Source organism: Mauremys mutica, chromosome 1 (genome assembly GCF_020497125.1).
Source record: "Mauremys mutica isolate MM-2020 ecotype Southern chromosome 1, ASM2049712v1, whole genome shotgun sequence".
Taxonomy (NCBI): Eukaryota; Metazoa; Chordata; order Testudines; family Geoemydidae; genus Mauremys; species Mauremys mutica.
This window is the reverse complement of record NC_059072.1, coordinates 317335837-317358496: the sequence shown is the minus strand read 5'-3', so window position 1 is coordinate 317358496 and position 22660 is coordinate 317335837. Positions and strand designations below refer to the sequence as shown.

Genomic DNA, 22660 nt, shown 5'->3' with positions numbered 1-22660 from the left:
AGCAATTCCTTTAGACACTCCAGTTTTCCAGTATCGCCACCAGTGCCACTCATTATGGGGATGACTGGTTATGAAAACCAATACCCCAGTAAAAGAAAAAAGGTTCTCTCGATCCCAAAGGACCAAGTCCCAGACCCAGGTCAATATACAAGGCAGATCTTACCCACAAATCACGCTGTTGCCAATCCTTTAGAATCTAAAATCTAAAGGTTTATTCATAAAAGGAAAAAGATACAGATGAGAGCAAGGATTGATTAAATGGAATCAAATACATACAGTAATGGGAAAGTTCTTGGTTCAGGCTTGTAGCAGTGACAGAATAAACTGCAGGTTCAGATCAGGTCTCTGGAATACATCCACAGCTGGAGTGGGTCATTCAGTCCTTTGTTCAGAGCTTCAGTTTGTAGCAAAGTCCCTCCAGAGGTCAGAAGCAGGATTGAACATAGGCGGCAGGTTCGTATAATTTTTGGTGGGGCCCAAAATGGTGGTGTCCCCCCCCCCCCCGCTCTCACCCTGTAAGCTGATATAAAATGAAGCTACAATGCGTCAGCACTACAAGATTACAAGGGTCAATTAAAAGTGGAAAGTCAGAAGCAGCACTTGCCTGCTTTAATATACAGTATTAAATTTTGTTGCACCTGTTGTGACAAAGTGGGAATGTTCTTAATGTTTTCTCTGAATACTGTGTGGGTGCCTCAGTTTCCCCTGCAAAGTGCCATCTGACGGTGTTGGGGACAAAGATCAGGTGGCCTCCTTGTCCGGAAGAGACACAAAGGCCAGATGAGGGAGTGTCAGTTTGGAGCTGGCTGGGGAAATCGGGAGAGGCCCAGAACTTGGGTCTGGGCTCCCCACCCCCCAAGATGGACCTGACTGAGGGGTCCTGTTTTCTGTACCTACAAGCTCTGTTTTAGACTGTGTTCCTGTCATCTAATAAACCTTCTGTTTTACTGTCTGGCTGAGAGTCACGTCTGACTGCGGAGTTGGGGTGCAGGGACCTCTGGTTGCCCCAGGACCTGCCTGGGCACACTCGCTGTGGAAAGTGCATGGTGTGGAAGGACATGCTGAATGCTCCGAGGTCAGACCCAGGAAGGTGTAAGCTTCTTGCCCTGGAGACAGTATGCTCAGAGAGGAGGCTCCCCCAGAGTCCTGACTGGCTTTGTATGGAGTTGTTCCAAAGCATCCCAGCATCCCCTTCCACACCATGCGCTTCCCGGAAGTCCGCACAGGCACTGACACTCCCTCCTCTGGCCTTTGTCTCTTTTCCAGGCATTAGGAGGCCACCTGATCTCTTTGTTCTCCAACACCTTCAGTTGGCACCTTGCAGGGGGGTGGCCCAGGCCATCAGTTGCCTGGAGACAGGGTGTCGGCCATTCTCTGTGCAGACGGCATCACACTGGCCCTCTAGGGCTTTACAACAATCACACCCCCTTATCCCACCATCTAGAGCCTTAAGAAATGCATTGGGGAAACTGAGGCACACAGACAGTACTCAGAGAAAACACCTGTATATGACCAGTTACATACTTTGAAGGGTGTAAAATAATCAAATATTGTGCTAAATACAATGATACTCCAAACTGTGCAGGAGCGTGCTCGGTGCTGGGGGTCAGGGCTGTGGGAGGAATGGGTACAGGGGGATGTCCGGATCAGAGGGGCTGGGCTTGGAGCTGGGGTCAGGGCTGTGGGGGGAATGGGTACAGGGGGATGTCCGGATCAGATGGGCTGGGCTCAGAGCTGGGGGTCAGGGCTGTGAGGGGGATGGGGCCGGGGGTGTGCCCAGGTCCGAGGGGCTGGGCTTGGAGCTGGGGGTCAGGGCTGGGTGGGGAGGATGGGTTTGGGGGGGTGCCCACCTCAGAGTGGCTGGGCTTGGAGCTGGGGGACAGGGCTGGGTGGGGAGGATGGGTTTGGGGGGGTGCCCATCTCAGAGGGGCTGGGCTTGGAGCTGGGGGTCAGGGCTGGGTGGGGAGGATGGGTTTGGGGGGGTGCCCATCTCAGAGGGGCTGGGCTTGGAGCTGGGGGTCAGGGCTGGGTGGGGAGGATGGGTTTGGGGGGGTGCCCATCTCAGAGGGGCTGGGCTTGGAGCTGGGGGTCAGGGCTGGGTGGGGAGGATGGGTTTGGGGGGGTGCCCATCTCAGTGGGGCTGGGCTTGGAGCTGGGGGTCAGGGCTGGGCCTGGGGGGTAATGGGGTCGGGGGGTGCCTGACAACCACCTCCCTGAGACCCCCCCAATCCAACCCCCCTTCCCTGGCCCCTGACCGCCCCTCCCCCCACAGAACCTGTGCCCCCTCCCTGCCCCCTGAGTGTCCCCGGGACTCCCTGCCCCTTAGCCAACCCCCCGGCCCCGGCTGCTTACCCCCCGCTCACTGCGCGCCTCGAGAAGCGGCCCTGCCCAGCGCTGCAGCCGCATGGCTCCCGGAGGGGGCTGAGCTCTTCCCCGCTCAGAGCCGCGTGGTCAGGGGAGGAGCCGCTCGGCCCGGAGCTCCCAGCCCCGCCCCCTGACCACGCGGCTCTGAGCGGGGCGGAGCTTAGCCCCGCCCCCCCCAGCCAAGCTGCTGCTGCGCTGTGTAGGACCCGGCGCGAACAAGCGGAGGAGGAGCGGCCCGTCCTCTGCAGCCAGGCGGGGCCGCGCTGCCGGTAAGGGGCCATCCCTCTCCCCCAAGCGGAGCCGGTAGCGCGGCCCTGCCCCGGCTGCAGGGGACGGGCCGCTCCTCGGCTCGCAGCGGCAGGATGAGCTGGGGCCCCAGCTCTAGGCACCAGCTTGTTTTGCTGGTGCCTAGAGCCGCCCCTGCCGGGCCGGGAGGGGGGAAGCTCCAGCCGTGGCGACGGTGGCGGCGGCGGGGGGTGCGCTCCAAGCAGGGGAGAAAACATTGGTGGGGCAGAGCCCCTGCTTGGGAATATTCCTGGGGCTAAAGCCCCAGAGCCCCATATAAGTCGGCACCTATGGGATTGAAGACAAGATTGAAGGAGTTTCAGGGCCTTTTATATTTTCTGCCCCTGGAAAGACCCCTCTTTGTTCTTACTGTGGAAAATCGCAGCAGCAAGATGGTGCTTGGAGTCACATGGGCAAGTCACATATCCATGCATGGCTCAGTTTGCAGGCGGACGCCATTGTTTACATGGTAGTTTGAAGGTTTCTAGGAAAGCTCAGATGTGGATTGGCATCTCCCAAAGTCCATTGTCAGTTAAGTGTTTCTTGATTGGGCACTTGCTGAGAATAGTCCCTTCTCCAGGAGCTGACCAAATGCTTCACTGAGGCTATTTAGAATCAAAACACATTGAGATACAAGTACATAGCCAATATTGATAACTTTAACTACAAAAATGATACACACATGCAGATAGAATAATCATAACCAGCAAATCATAACCTCTTTATAGACACCTCACACGACAACCTTTGTACAATATTTGCTGCAAATATATAACAGTGGTTGCAACAATGATCTATATCGTCCCAGTTTATGTCAATAACGTCACACTCTCCTCTGGACTTTCGCCAATTCCTCCACATCTTTCCTGAAATGTGGTACCCAGAACTGGACACACTACTCCAGTTGTGGCCTAATCAGCGTGAAGGAGAGCGGAAGAATTACTTCTTGTGTCTTGCTTACAACACACATGCTAATACAATCCAGAATGATGTTTGCATTTTTTGTTTGTTTGTTTTGTTTTTGTTTTTTTGCAACAGTGTTACATTCTTGACTCATATTTAGCTTGTGATCCACTGTGACTCCCAGATCCCTTTCCGCAGTACTCCTTCCTAGGCAGTCATTTCTCATTTTGTATGCGTGCAACTGATTGTTTCTTCCTAAGTGAAATACTTTGCATTGTCCTTACTGAATTTCATCCTATTTACTTCAGACCATTTCTCCAGTTTGTCCAGATCATTTTGAATTTTAATCCTATCCTGCAAAGTATTTGCACCGCCTCCCAGCTTGGTATCAGCCACAGACCTCATAAGTGTACTCTCTATGCCATTATCTAAATCACTGATGAAGATATTGAACAAACTGGACATGCTGAGCCACTGTTTTTCTTCACTTAAAAAAAAATCTCCTTGTGCACAGTCTGTGTTCTAGTTTATGGCATTAAACTCTGCATTTATGACATTAAATTCTGCATTAAATTCCTGGTGCCAAATGCAACATGGAGTAAATGGGTCCCTGGAAATGTCAAGGCCAAATTCAGCAGGGACATGAATGAGGGAGTGGCTTATACTTTGTGTCAAAGTAGTGAAATAATTTTCACCAATTTGTCATTCTGTGCAAAAACAGGGGTAACATAGAGAAGTATTCTGTTTGTATTCTCCTTCATCACTATCTCTATCTCGCTCATCACTGTAGTATCCGAGTGCCTTCTGGTAGTGCATAAACAACATACAGTAACTCCTCGCTTAACATTGTAGTTATGTTCCTGAAAAATGCTACTTTAAGCGAAACGATGCTAAGTGAATCCAATTTCCCCATATTTCCCAGGGAATGCCTTGCTGCTAAATGATGAATTAACATTCAGCCAAGGGTTAATACATTGTTGTTAATGTAGCTTCACACTCTACAAGGCAGCACGGATGGAGGGAGGAGACACAACATGGCAGAGAGAGACAGAGGCACACATTTTGGGGGGGGTGTGTGAGACCGACCGAGAGAGACATGCATTGCCCCTTTAAGTATGCTGACCCCACTCTAAGTACATTGCCTTTTTAAGTAGATCAGCAAGTTGAGACAGCAGCTGCTGCCAGCAAGCTCCCTCCATCCTGAGCCCTGTCGTGTCTCCCGTCTGCTCTGTGGAGATGAGGTACAGGAGCGGGGGGAGGGGCAGGAGCAGGGGGAAGAAGACACCCTGACGTTAGCACCCCTTAGACATTAGACCACGGCATGTCTGATTTGTTCTTTCTCTGTGTTCATGGCAGAGAAAAGAAGCCAAAGATGCGTACTTTTCACTTGGAGCAGAAAGCAGTGAGGTTTATGATGGCCCTCAGTTCCTATGGAAATTCATTGTGCAGTGTTGGATCAGCCTCTAATAAGTTCTTGTCTCCGGCACAGATGAGCTTCACCTTTGTGATAGAAAGTTCCATTATGCCTGAGGAGCAGAATTATTGACCATGGGTCTTCATCCCAGAGCTTTATGTGATTTCTAGGCCACTGGGTTATCAGGAATCTCTGTTGCACGTGTATTGCTTGCTGGTTTGATGGTGTTAGTTGTGGTTTCACACTTAACAGGGTAGGCTGCATGAATGTCGTCATATTCCAAACAGTTATCAGCAATATGTAAGATAAAGCAGCCCTCTCTTTCCATTAACATTTACTTGCACCATCCACAACACTGCTGGGGACCAAATTCGTCCCCAGTGTAAATACCTCCCATTGAGTTAAGTAGAACATTTATCCTTATACCAGGCCTGAATTTAGTCTCCACAGAATGCCACACCTGTGAACAGAGGCCGATTAGGGTTTGTGGGGCCCTGGGCCAGAGCAAGGAAGGGGGAGGAGTGCCAGGAGGGCGGAGCAGATCACGGTGCCCACTTTTCTGGGCCCCTCCAATTGGCTGGGGCACCTGGGCACGGGCCCCGTTGCCCCAATGGCTAATCCGCCACTGCCTGTGAACATGGCATTTGTTTTGTCTAACGTATGTTGGCCTCAATACTACTTCTATTTCTTTTAAACTGAACTGTTCTGACTAGCTCGCACTTATCCTTTTTTCCATCTTTTTTTAGTTGCACCGATCCCGACGAGTGCATGATTCTATATGGTGATGACCAGGTAGATTGTTTTTGTTTTTAAAACAATAACAACAAAACAGTGTTTGATATAAGTAGGGCCCTTCATTTTCAGTTTTTATTTTATTTATTTTTTCCAGGGTATTATCGGTGTTTATTACTACAACAACAAAAACAGGTGAAAATTGGTGGAAAAAACTATTAATAATTTTTCTGGATAAATATTGTGGTTTATTCTGGTGGACGGAGGGACGGGGTGGGAAAAGTATTCAATAGATTAATGCTTTGATGAATGGAATTCAATCTGGTTTGCTGCAGAACTAAAACAGAACTTAAAACACAATGCCACCTCTGAGTTTAAGAAAACAATACATCTCTACTCCCCAAATAAAACTTTTCATTTGAATAAACAGTTTACTGTTGTAGACTTAGACACATTAGCCTATAAATATTTACATTTAATAATTGGGCCACACCATTTGCAATGCATACACTCAACTTCATCCTTTTCTCCTGTTTTTGTTTTTTTTAAACTTTTGAATACTTCCTTGTGTTCTGAAACATATTCTGATACAGATTTTCATTTTCTTCCCATTTTAGTGTGTCAGATGTTTAAACCGTTATCTGCTAACAGATTGAAATGTGTACATGATAGGTTTCAGATTCATCAGTTAGTTCAGATTCGCATGCATTTTAGAGCTTGCATGTGTGCCTGTTTTCTTTATTGTTTTATCTTCTAGATTAATACATAGCTTTACGTCAACAGGCAGCTTTGCATATACACACAGATTAATGTATTATCATAATACATATATCTTATGCAATGTATTGTATTTTCCTAATAAAACAAGTTATATATATTTGAATGATACAAAAGTAGAGTGAAAATCGGAAAAAAAATAATACTTTTTGTAAAACCTGGGATTTTTTTGGTAAAAATCGGTTTCAACTGAAAACGAAGAGGCTTAGATATAATCCATGAACTCAGGGGGCATCCCTTAGACCTTTGGTTAGTCAAGGGAGCTGTCCTAGCAGTATCTCCTGGCCAGTCTCCTTGATTATCCAATGGATGGTGTGTGTCAGATATACGTTTTATACAGTAGGTTGCAGGACTGCCACTTGTAGGTCAGGCTTCTGTACCAGATTTGGACTGGCTACAGAGCTTCCTTCCCAGAGAGATATACCACATGTGTTCACTGTAAGATCCTTTAAAGCATCCCGCAGGCACGCCTGCGGAGGATCCGGCAAACGAAACCGGTCCCTGGACCTAAAAAGGTTGGGGACCCCTGCTTTAAAGCACTTCCTGGCTCTAGTTGTGACCAGCTCAGATAAAGTATGTTACACATTGCACCCTCTTGTGGCTGAAGAGTATAATACAGTTTTACATTCTATTGCAGGGTAATAGAGAGACAAGGTGGGTGAGGTATTATCCTTTTATTGGACCAAGTTCTGTTGGTGAGAAAGACAAGATTTAAAGCTTACATAGAGCTCTTCTTCAGGTCTGTGAAACTAATTCAGGTCTGGTCTATACTACAGACCTATATCAGTATAACTACGTCACTCGGGGTGTGAAAAATCCACACCCCTGAGCGACATAGTTATGCCAACCTGACCCCTCTATGTAAACAGTGCTATGTTGGTGGGAGAGCTTCTCCTGTCAATTTAGCTACTGCCTCTTGGGGAGGTGGATTAACTACAGTGATGGGAGAGCTCTCTCCCATTGGCATATAGTGTCTTCATTAAAGCATGGCAGAATTTTAAATGTGGACTTGCCCTCAGAGTGTCATAGCTAAAGACAAGGTGGAATGGATTGTTTAGCTTAAGTAGTGAACACATCTTTTAAGGGACCATTCAAGATGAAGTGGCATGTTAACACCTCTCCAGTCATAGGGAGGAAAGAAAGGGGGAGGGAACAGCTTGGGGGTGAATTAGTAGATTGTTGTAATAAACCATAAATCCAGCATCTCTGTTTGCTCCATGATTTTTTGTACCAAGCAAAGTTATGAATTTAAGCTCCTAGGCTAGTCTTTTGAAAGTGTTGTGCAGGTGTCTTTTGAGGATGAGGATTGATAGGTCAGATATAGAGTGATCGCTTTGTGAAAAATGTTCACCCAGAAGTGATATGGTGTTTTTGTCTTTTATCATTGAGCACCCCCCGGCACATTGAAAAGTCGGCACCTGTGCCCACATAGTTGCTATTGGGGCATTTTGTGCATGGGATGAGGTATACCACATGTTGTGATAGGACCCAGGGATCTTGAAAGCTTGGAAGCTTGTATCTCTCAAACAAAAGGTGGTCCAATAAAAGACGTTACCTCACCCACCTTGTCTATGCAAAATTAACTATCCATCTGCTAAATATAGTCCAGGAATCCTCATTCTGGTAAATCTCCTCCCACTTACTTCAGAGACTGAATAAGAACTACAGGATTTAGCCCTATACTTTAAATTTCTATAACTTTTTTTTTCCAATTTTCAGGGATGTGTGAATATCTTGCTTTTGTCTTCTGTGGGGGAACTTCTACGGTAAGTACTTTACATTTTAAATGTAATTTAAAAAACTGACACAAATGCAGTTGCTTCATCTATTTAACTGAACACTAAAAATCTTTATAAGTGTTATCACGGAGGTTAACTGTGCTCATTTTCTTCTGTTACACTGATCTGTGCTTTTAACTGACATCCCCAAAGCATTCTGGCTCCTGTGTCTGCAGAGGTATCAAGTTGGGATCCTTGGACATGACACTAGTGCAGCAGGCTTCCAAGTGTCATAGGATACTAAACTTGGATGCAGAGAAAATAAAGAGAAATACAGCAGATTCAAAAATATTTAGACACCTACATGATTAACCCAACAGGTGGCACTTGTTGCTTTTTTCATTGTTGTTCCAAGAAACCCCAGTTCAGTGTCTGTGGCCAAATCATTTGCCCATCTCCTAGTAGAATCATAGAAATGTAGGGCTGGAAGAGACTTCCACAGGTCATTGAGTTCATCCCCCTGTGCTGAGGTAGGACCAAGTAAACCTAGATAATCCCTGACAGATGTTTGTCCAACCTATTCTTAAAAATTTCCAGTCATGGGGATTCCACAACCTCCCTTGGAAGCCTAGTCCAGAGCTTAACTACCCTTATAGTTAGAAAGCTTTCCTTAATATCTACCATAAATCTCCCTTTCTGCAGATTAAGCCCATTCCTTCTTGTCCTTCCTTCAGTGGACAACAAAGTTCATTTATTTACCAGGGGACACCTGTAAGGACCCTGACTACTAGTCTTTTTTCAAAGGGTTGAAGGGTTGGACTGTGAAACAATTTCCACCTCCACTCAGCTGGCTTGAAATCCTAAACCTTCGACACCAATGGTCAGGAATCCAAACCCTTATGGTTTGAGCAACATTTTATGAACTGTTTTACCAGTGTTGCTCCTAGCCGCTATGACATTTGAAACATTTCTCAATAATTGTTGGCATTAAAATCCCAGCGTAGGGAGTTAGCAGTTTAACTTCACTTGTAACTTGGCCAGTTGTTTCCATAAGCAAACGTGTTGGGACAGCCAGTAAGGGACGGCTTGTGTTTGCTACATTTAAAAAACCCCAAGGAAGTATATGTAGATGAGGGCGATGCTAGGGAGACACCGAAGAGTGGGGGAATGAGCTTGAGGCCACCTTGTCCAGGAAAAAATGGGTGGTGGACACTACAGAAGAGAGCATTCCCGCACTGTTCTCCCTGACAGAAAAGGAGCTGTACATATCCTCATGGCTGAGGGGAAAAAGCTGCTGTATTCTCCAGCATAGGGAGGGGAAGGAAAGAATGGACCCCACCAGCAGGGCTCAGATTGAGCCAATATGCAGCAGTACAGTGTTCTGACCCCTTTCTTGCTGTCTAGTTCTCAAGGATAGATCCTTCTGCAGCTCCGTCTGAAAATCAGCTGCTGGGGTAGGGGGTGGAACCTGTCCCCTCTCGCTGACTGGGCTGGAGCACAGCTCTCGTTGGCTGTTCCTCGGGTTTCCCACCTTGGGACAAAACCCTGGTCTCTGCCCTATTAAGCCCTGTCTCCGGTAGCTCACTTCCCCCCAGTCGGAGGTTCCTGCGCCTCCTGTTGGGTAAGTTCCCCGGTGCTAGGGGAGGGTGCCCCTCCCTGGCTCCGGCCCCAGGGAAGGATCAGGGCGCTCTGAGTGTCGTCCAGCCTGTCTTCGAAATCATGCAGTGTTAACTATGTTGACATTTAACTCGAATAACCAGTGATGATGATGAACTATTTAATTCCTCATGGAGGAGAGGAAGAGTCACAGACTGCACAGTTTACTGTGAGAGATGTCTAATTTTGCTGCCATAAGTGGGTGGCATTAGGAGATGCCACTAATTTTTTTTTCCCAGAGTCATAAGGGAGCCAGGACCCAGGAGCCCAGTAGAGCCCATGGGCATATTCAAGTCATACTGAGGAGGAGCTCAGAAAGCCGCAAGATCTACTCTAAGCACTGTCTCATTTTGGCAACTCACATGGGCAGAGCTTGGAAGAATATGACTGTCTTTTTTCCTCCCCCAGTATGACCCCTGCCCACTAGTGACTCCCAGCAAGTGGTCTGCCCTTCCCCATCCGTCAGACCTCCCTGGATCCTTGCTAATATAGACCCAGGCAGCTCCCTTGCTGGCTTCTCCAACAGCTACTCTTCTTTCCTCAGCAGGGTGTCTGCTGTAGTAGCCTGCAATCAGAAATTGCTGGGGCAACTTTTCATTATCCCAAAAGGCAAGATAAATAGCTACAGTCTTTTGAAATAACAACCTCGGTTTGCCCCAGATGCCTAAGTGGCCCCTTCAAGGGCTGAACTCACAACCCTAGGTTTAGCAGGCCAATGCTCAAACCACTGAGCTGGAGCTTAATGCCAGAAATAGTCCAGATTTTAGGAGCGGTGCACGACCAAGAAGGGTGAGGAAATATTTGCTTCCTAGCACTTAAGGATGATGGTTGCCGTTTCTCTTCTCTTCTTTGTACCTTGATTTTTCAGAACGTGGAAGAAACTGCCAATGGCTGAAAACCTGCCTAGTATTGGCATTGAGAATGCTGTTCTTTCTCCAAATGTGACTTACATTCGTTGGAAAGTGCATGGAGACTGGGTTACACAGGTAAAAGAACCAGAATCCTTCCTGACCCCAAAAGAAATAAAATTGAAAGTTTTCTATAAAAGAAATCAGCATGGAAATAGGCAAATAAGGTTTCAGCCACAGCATCTAGTCAGTCTACAGAAAAAACTCTTACTTGTCATTTAGGATAGCACTGTCAGCAGTATGATAGGAAGAACAGGGAAATGGCACAAACTGTCAAACTTGATATAAGAAAGAATGAGAGCTTGACAATAGAGAATAAGGCATGAAATTCAGATTGAAAATTGTGAAGCCCAAATTCAACAACTGTTTTTAGTTTTCAAGTTGACTTCAGTAGTGCAAGCTTTTAAAGTTAGGCATGTGTGTAAGTTCCTTGCTGTTTGGGGCCTGAATGAGGAGAGATCTGAGTTTGGGATGACTGCACCCCCAGGATCCAAAGTCAGAAGCTAAAGGAGAACGGGCATGGAACTAAAGAAATGCTCTCAATCTTTTATAGCCCTGACTGCAATGTACAAACTTTGATGTTGTCACTGCCCCTGGACTGAACGTTGCCCATCTTTCAACAATGTCATTTTGGGGGATAAGAAGGAAGTATTTGGTAGCTCTCTGAAGCTATTCTGAGTTTTGGAACAATAAAGGTAGTCCCAGTGGAGATGGGCTAGTGGCATATTTATATATTGACTCACTAGCTGATCTGATGCGATAAATAGAGCCCTGCAAATCTGTGGATATCCGCTTTTTATCCACGGACCATCTTTGTGGGTTGTGGATTGGATGTGGATACACATTTTGTATCTGAGCAGGGCACTAGAGATAAAATGTATTTATTATAGGACCATAAGTTTTTTTTAAAGCTATGCCCTCATATCTAGAAAGAATTTTAGATCCAAATTTTAGCCCCATTGCACAGACCAAGCAACTGGGTCTCTATTGCAGCCTCAGCACTGGAGTAACCTCTGCACAGTTTACACTCCTTTCATATCTAGAGTAATGGCTTCCTCTTCCCCCAGCCCCAGCGCGCTCGTCATTGGATCAGTGTGGCTCAGACGTCAGGTTCCCAAATCCTGAACCCATGTGCAGCAGCACCACACTGGGCTGGATGCTGGAGAACTCTCCTTGACCTTGGAGGAAGGGTCAAGACTTGTTCTAAAGTGCAGCTTTATGGGTCATGTTTTATGTTCTTGAAGGCCAATAACCAGTCTGGAGGTTACATGCCAGGGTACATGATGGGCGCTGAGTATTTTTTTACTTTTCTAATTGCTGCTGCTGGTTTCTGGAAGCAGTGGGGGCCCCACCAGGCTGACTCTAGCTCAGATGAAGTAGCAGATTGTTTTCCATGTTCTGGTCCATCTGGGAAGATGTAGGGACGCCTCTGACTTGCACAGAGAATCCTGAAATGGAATTTAGAATCTGCATGTCACGCTTTTGGATACACAAAGGAGTGATATATGCACATTCTGTCCTTTTAACATGAGAAAACAGCAGAAACGTGCTGGAATAAGAGCCATTGTAATGCACCCACTCAACCCACCCTTAGGCAAACAACTTTAAATGTTCTTATTTATTCATCCTGCCTTCAGAAACAAAAACATTCTAAGAACAGAAACAAATGAAGTAATCCCAGCACGGTATATTCTCTTCTAAACAGTATTGTGTATCATTTATATTAAATAGTAATCTCTTGTTCTGTTCCTTTTAGCTGCACTACTATGATTCCATTAAAGCAGTGATTTCTACCTCCAACCATGAACCTACAGCTTTAGTAATAGGTAACCATTTTACTCCTATTAAGGCCTCTAGGAATTTCTTTCAACTTAACGTTTCTCTGATTTACACACAGTTCCATCTCCGTGTATGCTGCAGTCTTACCTGTGGTATAGTGCTGGTCACGTTGCTGTCACCTGGTTGGCTTTATTTCTAGTAGGCCACTGTATGTAAGATTGTAACTGGTGATGGGAGAGCCTCAAAGAGTTTTTCAGTCCTCTGATTTAATTCAGCTAAGTATCCTATCATTAGGAGGCTAGAATGACCTTCCACAGGTTCCACAGGGGGAGGGGTAGCTCAGTGGTTTGACCAGTGGCCTGCTAAACCCAGGGTAGTGAGTTCAGTCCATGAGGGGGCCATTTGGGGTAAAAATCTGTCTGGGGATTGGCCCTGGTTTGAGCAGGGGGTTGGACTAGATGACCTCCTGAGGTCCCTTCCAACCCAGATATTCTATGACTCTATATTGTGTCCTCGGGGCCAGCTGAGTCAGAAAATGCCATCTGGGGCTGTGCAGGACACACCAATCAGTGTATGTCCCTGCTGGCTTGGCCCCAATCCCTGACCAGCCCCACACAGTTTGGGAGCTGAACCAGTTGGCCATGGGCCTTCTGGCAGAAGGAGAGTCACAAGCAGATTTCACTGCTATGTCCCCTGACAAGAGCCTGCATCGAGCCCAGTATGTTTGTCCAAACTATCCAGTTCTCTTGTTTCCATCACAATTATGTGGCTGTTAGTGGAAACCTTACAAGAATAGGCTTTCTCCTGAGACTGCCAACAATTTCATTCCTGTTCCAGGTGGAAATACCATGAGAGTAGCATTTGCATGGTGTTTTATACACACTAATGTAGTGAGTAAAAACCTCTGTTACCTACTTTATAAAAGCCAGTTGCTTGGGACAGGTTTACGACCCATCTCCTATTTCTCTGAAATATTTTCTAGTCCTTCTGATATTTTTATCAGTGTTCATTCAAGAACGTTGCTCAGTAGATAATTTGTACCCTCTCTGTGCAGGCTGTCATGCTGTCTGGAGTGGCTCATGGCCATGAGTGGCTACCTCAGGGCAGACTGTCAAAAGCAGGGCAGACACCCCAAACTGGTGGCATGTTCTATAATTAGATTTCACCAACGCAGTAACAAATATGAACTCCTGGATCACTGTAACTGTCTTACCATGGAGTTACAGACAGTCCCCTTAGACTCTCCAGTCTATCGTACCACCCAGACAAGCTGGACTTAGTGATAAATTATACCAAAAATCACAAAATATTCTGGTTGCTTCCAGTCCCAAGAAACCAGTCACTTACCCCAGATCAATTGGTACCTAGATCTTACACCAAGGGCAATGCCTGTAGCCAATCCTGTAATAAACTATATAAAAGTTTAACTAGGAAAAAGAAATGAGAGTTAATTACAGGTTAAAATAAGCAAACATATGCACACAAATGATTTACCATCTATGATTCTTAAACATGACAGAGATGTGGTAATATGTCAAATAAAATAACAGGCTACATTTTGAATTAAAGTGAATTGAGTGATGCTGTATTATACCACCATGACTATTGAGAGACATTTCCTGATGCTGAAAGTTATCAGTACCTAATCTGCGGGAGGTGGTGGGAACCAAGATGTCTAGGACGTTTTCAAATTTATCAGCTGTTTAGGTGAGTATGTTCCTTTTAGGGTGTATTGTTGGCGCTACTAATGTTGAGCAGCAGATGAAAAAAATAAAGGACCGTGGGAAAGATTCAAAAGCAAGAAAAGGACAGGTGATACCTAGAATCCCTCCAAAGAGAGCTGAGGGAGATCAGACTGTGTTTCAAGTCTACAAAGGAGTAAAAACATTTGCATTCTGTAAAAAGAACAACCTCATAGTGACAGGTGGAATGGATCGAATCATCCGGATGTGGAACCCTTACATGTCTGGGTAAGAGACAGTTACAGTACTCACTGAAATAATCTGTTACGAAGGGCTTTGTAACCACATATTAATGATAAGTAATTCTTACTATCTAGTGTATTGCCCTGTTAATAGGGATCAGCTAAGTGCATTGAGGAGACAATCACAAATGTCCTGGAAATATGCGTGAGTTTAGAGAATGGCTCTGCTGCACTGTTGATAATATCAATACACGCACATGCATGCAGGAAAATCATTTCCATAAATTTAAATATTTTATATAAATATAAACATTCCTGGACTATCCTCCATTTTTTATCTAATATCGGTTTGAGGTTTTGCTTGTGTCTAAGACCCCAGTCCTACGATGATCTCTGTCCACACGGAGCTCATTGTATAACTGAGGCCTAGCAATCCATTTGGCAGCATTAACATCTCATGAAAAGCTGAACTCTGCAAGCAGATGCTATTGTTTCATGTACATCACTCCAAGTGCCTGATACTGGAAGACCACTCTGTTTATGTGGGTTTTTTTTTTTTTGGTGAGAAAACACAAAATACAATTCCCACCAAACATATGAGTAGTCGCAGATTTCAGCCCATTTATTTTTACTTTGTTTTATAAGAAAATCAATTTGAAACTGCTTAATATTCACCTGTTCTTATTAAATTTCAGCCGGCCAACAGGCATGCTCAGAAGCCACACAGCACCAGTCTGTTACCTCTCCATATCTGCAGAAGATGCGAAAATATTTTCCATGTCCACAGACAACACCATTAAGGTCTCACTATGTATAGCAAGTGTCCGATATCCTACCCCAGTTCTCTATTTTGTATTCGTGGAAATAAATATAAATATATTCAGTCTAATAAACACGAACATGTACATAATAGTACAGCATAGAAATGTAGGGCCTGATCTAATTCTCAATGAAGTCAATAGAAAAGACTCCAACCGAAATTGGAGTTGGATCTGGTCCTTGAACAGATCAACGTAGAGAGCAACTCCAGCAAGTACTCCTATGAGTCAATAGTCTCTTAGGTTTTCAGTTGTACTAAATGCATTTGTTGCTAAATGTTTCATAAATCATGATAAAACTTTTAACAGGTATCTAGTACTCTGAACTTTTTAAGGTGGTGTTCTACTTTAGAAAGTGACTTTGTGTTTTTCTTTTTTAATTTAGGGATCTTTTTTCTATTGTAATTTCTCTAGGATATGTATTTCTGTTTCTTCATTTGCTGAAACCTCCTAACCAGGCATATATTACATGCATTGTGTATGTATTACACATGTGTGTATTACACACAAAAAACAACAAAAACAACCACCCTACATTAAAATAATATCATTAAGGTTGGAAATGCTAGAATTAAGGTTTCCTCATGCAACCTTAATTTGGACTCTTCTGCACGGGCAGACTATTTTAAATACACATACTATTTTTTCCACAATTCTTTTGCCTCATTCAGTGCACAGAATGGATAGTGCTCACTTAATGAGAAACTATCAAATATTCTGCTTTCTTCTTGTTCAACGTGTGACCTCATTAATTCTGGCATTTTCCTAACTTTTGAGTGCTTGACTTTGCAACCTTTTAATGTGGATTTTTATGTGTAATTTCTTAGGTTTTCAAAAAGCTAACTGAAAAAACCCTGAAACTCTGTCACATGAAATCATACTGACATTTTCATGGGTCATCAGCAGAGGTGGAACCTGATCCACCGCACAGACCTCTACCATTTGAGCTAACAGGACAACTGGTAGCAGTAGTAGGTTGTCATTGTCTGTGTAGACAAGCACTACAGGAGAATGAGACACTGTGGCAGTGTGTGACCCACTCAGGGATCTTGGGCTCCATCGAGGCTTTGACGGGGAGTGTGCTCTAGTGATACAGACTCTTCTGTGCATTCCCCTGAAGTGTGACCCCTTCTTCCCCATCCCCTTCAACTTATCCCAGTCCTTTCTCTTCCAGACCCCAGGCTTCTCATCCCTTTCCAAGTCCCATTCTCCTAACACAGCCAGTCCCAGTCTCCACGGCTCAGATGTCTCATCCCTCCTTGCCTAGCAAGTCCTAGTCTCACTCCTCTGCACTACCTGTCACCATCTCCCTCCCCTCCCCCGCCCCAGCAACATTTCATCCCCAGTCTCTGTGACAAGCCAGTCCCTCACTCCTGGATCTCTCCAGTTCCGGTTTCTATACTCCCCAGCTCCTTGTCACATTCTACGCCTCCCAAACCCCAGTAGGTTAATCTTTTGTCCCCTCTGTATCTGAATCAGGCAGCTTCCTTCTCCACACTGCCTGGGCCCAGCAGGGTGTCCCAGTCTCCCTGCTCTTAGTGCAGGTGCTCAGACCCAGCATGGCCCACAGCAGCCAAGAGCTGCAATTGCAGGGAAAGTCTTGCTTAGCCCTGGGCTGCAGCATGCCCAGGGTGGATGGAATCTTCAGGGAGATCAGCTGCTAAAATTAATCTCTACTTAGCATGTGCAAACTGTGATTTTTTTTTTTTTAAAAAGAAGGCTTCTAACTTAGCCAAATTTGGCAGACTTTCACAGGGATGGCAAAAAGCACATCCCTGACACAAAAGCCCAGCCCCTTGCTAAAACTAAAGCATACTTTCTCCAAAGTAAGGAGGAGCTAGAGCTTTCCAAAGACAAGTTTGACAGATTTTTTTTTTTAACATGAGTAAAGCACATTTTTTCTTACCCTTGTTCTCAGAAACTGCTGAACCATTTTGGCTGAAATTTTCCAAAAGTATTTAACTTAATGCAGACACTCAGAATGGAAAACTTCAGCCCAAGCAGTTAAAATTTGCTAAAATAAGCAAATAAAAAAGAAAACAGGGTCTTATAATGGAAAGTGTTGAGCAACATTAATAATAGGCAGTGCTACCAACCCTGCCTATAGTAATAATATTAGCCTTTGCACCTCTTCCAATGTATGACTTCAGGATTAAGTTTAGGTTTCTGACTGCTATATTAGCGAGCACTATTATATTATTATTTTTAATTACCTATTTAATTTCCAGAAGCATGTCTTTAGAACTGTACTCCGCACTTTATAATCAGACATCTTGTGGGGTTTGTGTGGGTCTTCTGTGTTTCCAGAGGATTCTGCTGTTTTTCTCCAAGTTTGTACCTAGTTTGAACCAAGTATGTATACATCCATTGTGAGCACCTTTTCTGTTTGATTAACTTATTAATTGCCCTTAATTTAAAATTTTATTCGGAATTTGTAAAAACACAACGCAAGGGTTGACTTGTTTTATAAATGTAAATTATTGTTCATCATTTTCCATTATACCATATGTGCCAAATTCATCCTTAGTGTATATCCATTTAAATCAGTGGACATACACCGAAGATTAATTTAGATATAGGGCTAAATTCATCTCTGGTATATTTCCACTGACTTCACTGGGTATAGACTAAGGATGAATTAGGCATCCATGGGATGATGGAAAATCACAAACAGTAGTCTACATTTATATAACACCTTTCATCTCAGAGCACTTTCACCAAGTAAGGGCTAGAGCGGGGGTGGGCAAAATGTGTGTGTGGGGGGGGCAGAGGGCTCTGTGCACTGCCCTTGCCTGTGGGTACCTCCCCCTGCAGCTCCTATTGGCCAGGAATGGGGAACCGCAGCCAATGGGAGCTTCAGGGGAGGTACTCACAGGCAAGGGCAGCGCGTGGACCCCAGGGGCCACAGGGGCACTCCGCTGCCATCCCAAAGCCATTCCAGGTAAGCAGTGCCAGGCTGGAGCCCAAACCCCTTCTGCACCCCACACCCCAGCTCCCTTCCTTGAGCCCCCTACCACACCCTGAACCCCTCCTGCACCCCAACTCCATGCCCTGAGCCCCCTGCTGCACCCCTCCTGCACCCCAACACCCTGCCCTGAGCCCCTTCCTGCACACTGCACCCCCTCCCACAACCCACACTCCCTCCCACACCCCAACCCCCTGCCCCAGCCCTGCATGCAATTTCCCCACCCAGATGTGGCCCTCGGACCAAAAAGTTTGCCCACCCCTGGGCTAGAGTCAGTGGAAAGACTCTCAGGACTAGATCTATAAAGCTACTTAGGTGCCTAATCCAACACTTAGGTGCCACTGATATTCTCACAACCACCACTCAGTTGCTGCCTAACCCTATAGGTGCCTAAGTTTCTACCAGTGGATATGCACAAAAAGGTGCCTGAGTCCTGATACTGCACCCCAGCTATCTAGCTGCTTAGAGCCCTTGTTTGTGCCTAAGGCCAATAGGATTATCAGACTAGCATGTGTGTGTTATATATAATGCCCAAACCACAAGGCTATTGGGTACTCGCCTAGGAGGTAGGTGACCTGGGTTCATGTCCCTACTCTGCCTGATTCAGATTATGGACTTGCACCTGGGTTTTACATATTCCAAGGGAGTAACATAACCCCCAGGCTATTGGGGTATCCTGGCATTGGTCTCTCACAATCTCCCCTATTGAAGCAGTTCCACTTTGTATAGCTAATTAATTATTCACTGGAGCAGAGATTTGAACCTGTCTCTCCCACATCTCAGGTGAGTACCCTAGCCTCCAGTCTATAGAGTCAATCTCTCTAGCCCTGTGAGTGAGTATGTATGGATGGATGGATGGATGGATGTGCTTATACAAAGAGGAACAGCTCCAACAGGAGAGAGGGAGAGACCTACCCCAGGATAATCTCTCTTGTAGCTATTCCCTTCTGTGGAAAAGTAACACAGCATCTTTAGGGTAAGTAATCTGTTGCTTACTTCCCTTCTCAGATTCTAAAATACTCAGAGACCCTGGTCTATCAGCATTGTGTTGGGGGTACTGTTGGTCAGGGTCTAACCTTCCAGTGCATGTGCCATGCACAACTACCTGACGTGGGTGGGAAGGGAAGTATAGCAGTGTAGTTTTAGAATTGCATGAGGACATGTGTCAGACATTAGAGTACAACCCTATTAATTTTTGTTCCGTTTGTGAAACATCTTTTCCTACAGATCTGGGATATTGTGGACCAGACCTGTTTATTTACAGCCAGTTCAAAAACCAGTGGAATTAAGGGAGAGCTCACTGCTTGCCACTACACCCCAGGCACCAGATCGCTTTGTGTTGCTGCCGATACACTTGCACTTCTTTATCTAAGATTAAGGTACAAGGCAAGCCCATTTGAATTTGAGGGTTTGTGAGCCTCTTCAGCTGTTATTCAAAAATTCAACAGATGGGATGGGAGGTTTGTGTGTGAGGGAAACCTAGAGCATTTGAAATATAATTGGAGAAGTTTGCCCACTGTGGGAACAGGGTAGCATAGATCCCTGTCCCCTCCTCGGGCTCCCACTACAACAGCTGCTAGGGATTGGTCCTGCTTTGAGCAGGGGGTTGGACTAGATGACCTCCTGAGGTCCCTTCCAACCCTGATATTCTATGATTCTATGGTAGCAGCACAGGTGGGAATTATTTGCAAAGATTCCCTAGAGTTTGGTCTAGTAGATGCAGGCAGACTAACAATGGGATGGGTGTGGAGACTAAAGGCCTCCCTCTTTCTTCCCACCGCTATCAGTATCTTTAAATCAAAGTCACAGCATCGTTTTCCCCCTTTTGGAAGATGTACTGAGGAAATAGCATAGAAATGCTTAATGCCGTTGTACTTTCCCCAACTCTTGTACAGTCGGTTGATATAGGGTGCATTGCTTTGGTTTGTTTTCCCATGAGATAGGCCTCCTCCAGAGCCCCACTTGATCGTGTCTCATAAGGAGCCAGTTCTGTGCTGCAAATACAACAAAGAGTTCAGGCACGTGGTGAGCTGCTCAGAGGGATCTGTAAGTGAAAACTATACCACATAATTGCAATGTAGTTGCTGACATGACTCCATGTGTCTGTCTAATCTGTTGTATGTAATCTGTGCATTTTTAACACACCCATCACTAGAGCTAGTCAGAGATTTTCCAGTGAAACAGCTTCATCAGAAAATGCTGGTTCTTCAAACCCCAAATGTTTCATGAAAGCAAGTTAGGTCTGAAAAACTTTCAGTGAATCAACCTGTCTGGTTCCCTGTCAGCTTGCCTTGTGGGCTGCTGCTGAGCTATACTACGTGGACTGGCCAGGGCCAGAAACTCCAGGCTTCCAGGATTCATAGCTTCAGAGCAACCCTGCCCTGCCAGGGCTCCTAGACTCGCTGCCGTAGAGCCAGGAATCTGGAAGTCCTGGGAGACCTCACTCTAGTCAGGACTCAGAATCTAGGTTCCAAGCTGCACATTATGATGCTTAGAAATCCTGGGGGCTCACAGGGCTTCTAGGCTCACTGCACAAAGCTGGGACCCGAGAGGCCCTGGGACAGAAGTGGGGGAACCAGCTGAACCAGGAGTCTGGAAGCCCTGGGGTCCTGGGACACATACCAGGGTTACCCTGGAGCCACAGACATCAAAGTCTGGGCAGCTGCTGCCTGCAATTGGTATTCTTGTCAATCTCACTGTTGCTGTTAGCAGTGGTGAAACTCATAGCAGCATTGATGCTGACCACAATGTCAGTTGCAGTCAGCAACTGCTAGCCTGGAGAGCATATTTTGTTTTGGAAATGTAATGTGTCAGAATCAGGTTGTTTTTTTCTCCAGGATTTCTGGTTCATTGGAAACGTCAAAAATTCTGGATTCATGGAAATTTGGAATTAAATCAAGTTTGAAAATGTTGCAATTTCTCGTGAACCAGAAAGCCCAAGTTTTGAGCAGCTCTACCCATTACCAGTGTAGCTAATTGCCAATCTGTAAAATATTTTAAAGGCAATAAATCAAGTTATGTCATCTACAGTGACATCTTCAGAAGAACTTCACATATTTTTGAGAAGAGGCATATGTTACTTAGGGCTTGTCTTCACATACAGTGCTGCAGCATCACCACTGTAGCACTTTAGTGAAGATGTTACTATGCCAACAGGAGAGCTTCTCCCATCGGTGTAGTTAATCCACCTCCCTGAGAGGCAGTAGCTACACCAAGGGTTAGGTCAGTATAACTGTGTTGCTCAGGGGTGTGGATTTTTCATACCCTTGAGTGATGTAGTTATAGCGATATAAGTTTATAGTATAGACTGGGGTCTTAGATTCCACCCCAACCCAATATGTGTCTTTCTAGAGTCAGTGTTTCTTTTTTCTCTCTCAAACACTGAGCCCTGGTCTACACTTACATCAACGGCAGCTTTCGTCAACCCAACTCTGTAAGCATCTACACTAAGATGTAGCTCCCGCCAATGTAACACCCACTACACCGACTTAATACTCCACCTCCATGAGAAGCGTAGTGCTTAGGTCGATACAGTTAGGTCAACACAGTGTCAGTGTAGCTTACATCGACTGTTGCTGCCTTCCTGAAGCCATCCTACAGTGCCCCACACAGACAATCAGTGCAAGTGCTCCTGGTGAGGATATGCACTGCTAACACAAGGAGTATAGCGTGGACATGCAAAAGCGATGTAATTACTGCTGTTGATGTAGATCAACGTGATTTAGGTCTTCTTAATTTTGTCCTGAGTAAATCTGGATACTGATTAAAGTGATGGTAATCCAAGCAGTCACGTTGACCAGTGCTATATACGTTTCTTCTTGCATCTGTGCCAATCCAAGATAGGTAGATACTTGACAGCCATCACATTGGTATCTAGGCACCTTACAAGGCTCATTTTGAGACATTGAAGATCTCAGTAAAGGAGATCAAATAACAGGCTCTCCTGCTGCCTGCAGCTACACCATTCAGCTAAAAAAAAAAAAAAGCAGTTGAGAGGCTGTGCAGAGGGGGTAAAATGGAAAAATCCTGTTACTTTTCAGACACTCCTTCAATCACTATTTGTTTGCTTGTCTTTTAAAAGGTGGTTAAAGTGTGGGATTTTGAAACAGGAAAGCATTTATTTGAGTTTAGTGGTGCTCATGGAGGTGCTGCAATAACCTGTTTGACCTTTGATGTCAGTGGAAGAAGGTATGTTTCTTTTTATGTTTATTTGAAGATATATATAAAATTGTTGGCACATGTGGGAAATATATTGAATTTTAATCCCATTTTAGGTTAATTACAGGAGGAAGAGATGGATGCTTGAAAATATGGAATTACAACAATGGACATTGTTTGAATACTTTGAAAAGGGGTAAACAGCATGTTGGAAAATATTTGAAAGACTGGAAAAATATGATTTAAAGTATTGTAAAGA

General features: G+C 45.1%; 1 protein-coding gene across 3 annotated transcripts in view; it reads left to right on the top strand.

The window, feature by feature from the left end:
- Positions 1–22660, top strand: part of LOC123370131 (WD repeat-containing protein 49-like) — a 90200-nt gene that overhangs the window by 28381 nt on the left and 39159 nt on the right. For all 3 annotated transcript variants that reach the window (XM_045016395.1, XM_045016387.1, XM_045016403.1), the window contains 10 exons: positions 5713–5758; positions 8195–8241; positions 10718–10835; positions 12514–12583; positions 14263–14506; positions 15156–15261; positions 19471–19622; positions 20187–20289; positions 22325–22431; positions 22518–22597. In XM_045016395.1, the coding sequence (XP_044872330.1) occupies positions 5713–5758; positions 8195–8241; positions 10718–10835; positions 12514–12583; positions 14263–14506; positions 15156–15261; positions 19471–19622; positions 20187–20289; positions 22325–22431; positions 22518–22597 (1073 nt within the window). The remainder of the gene's footprint in view (positions 1–5712; positions 5759–8194; positions 8242–10717; positions 10836–12513; positions 12584–14262; positions 14507–15155; positions 15262–19470; positions 19623–20186; positions 20290–22324; positions 22432–22517; positions 22598–22660) is intronic.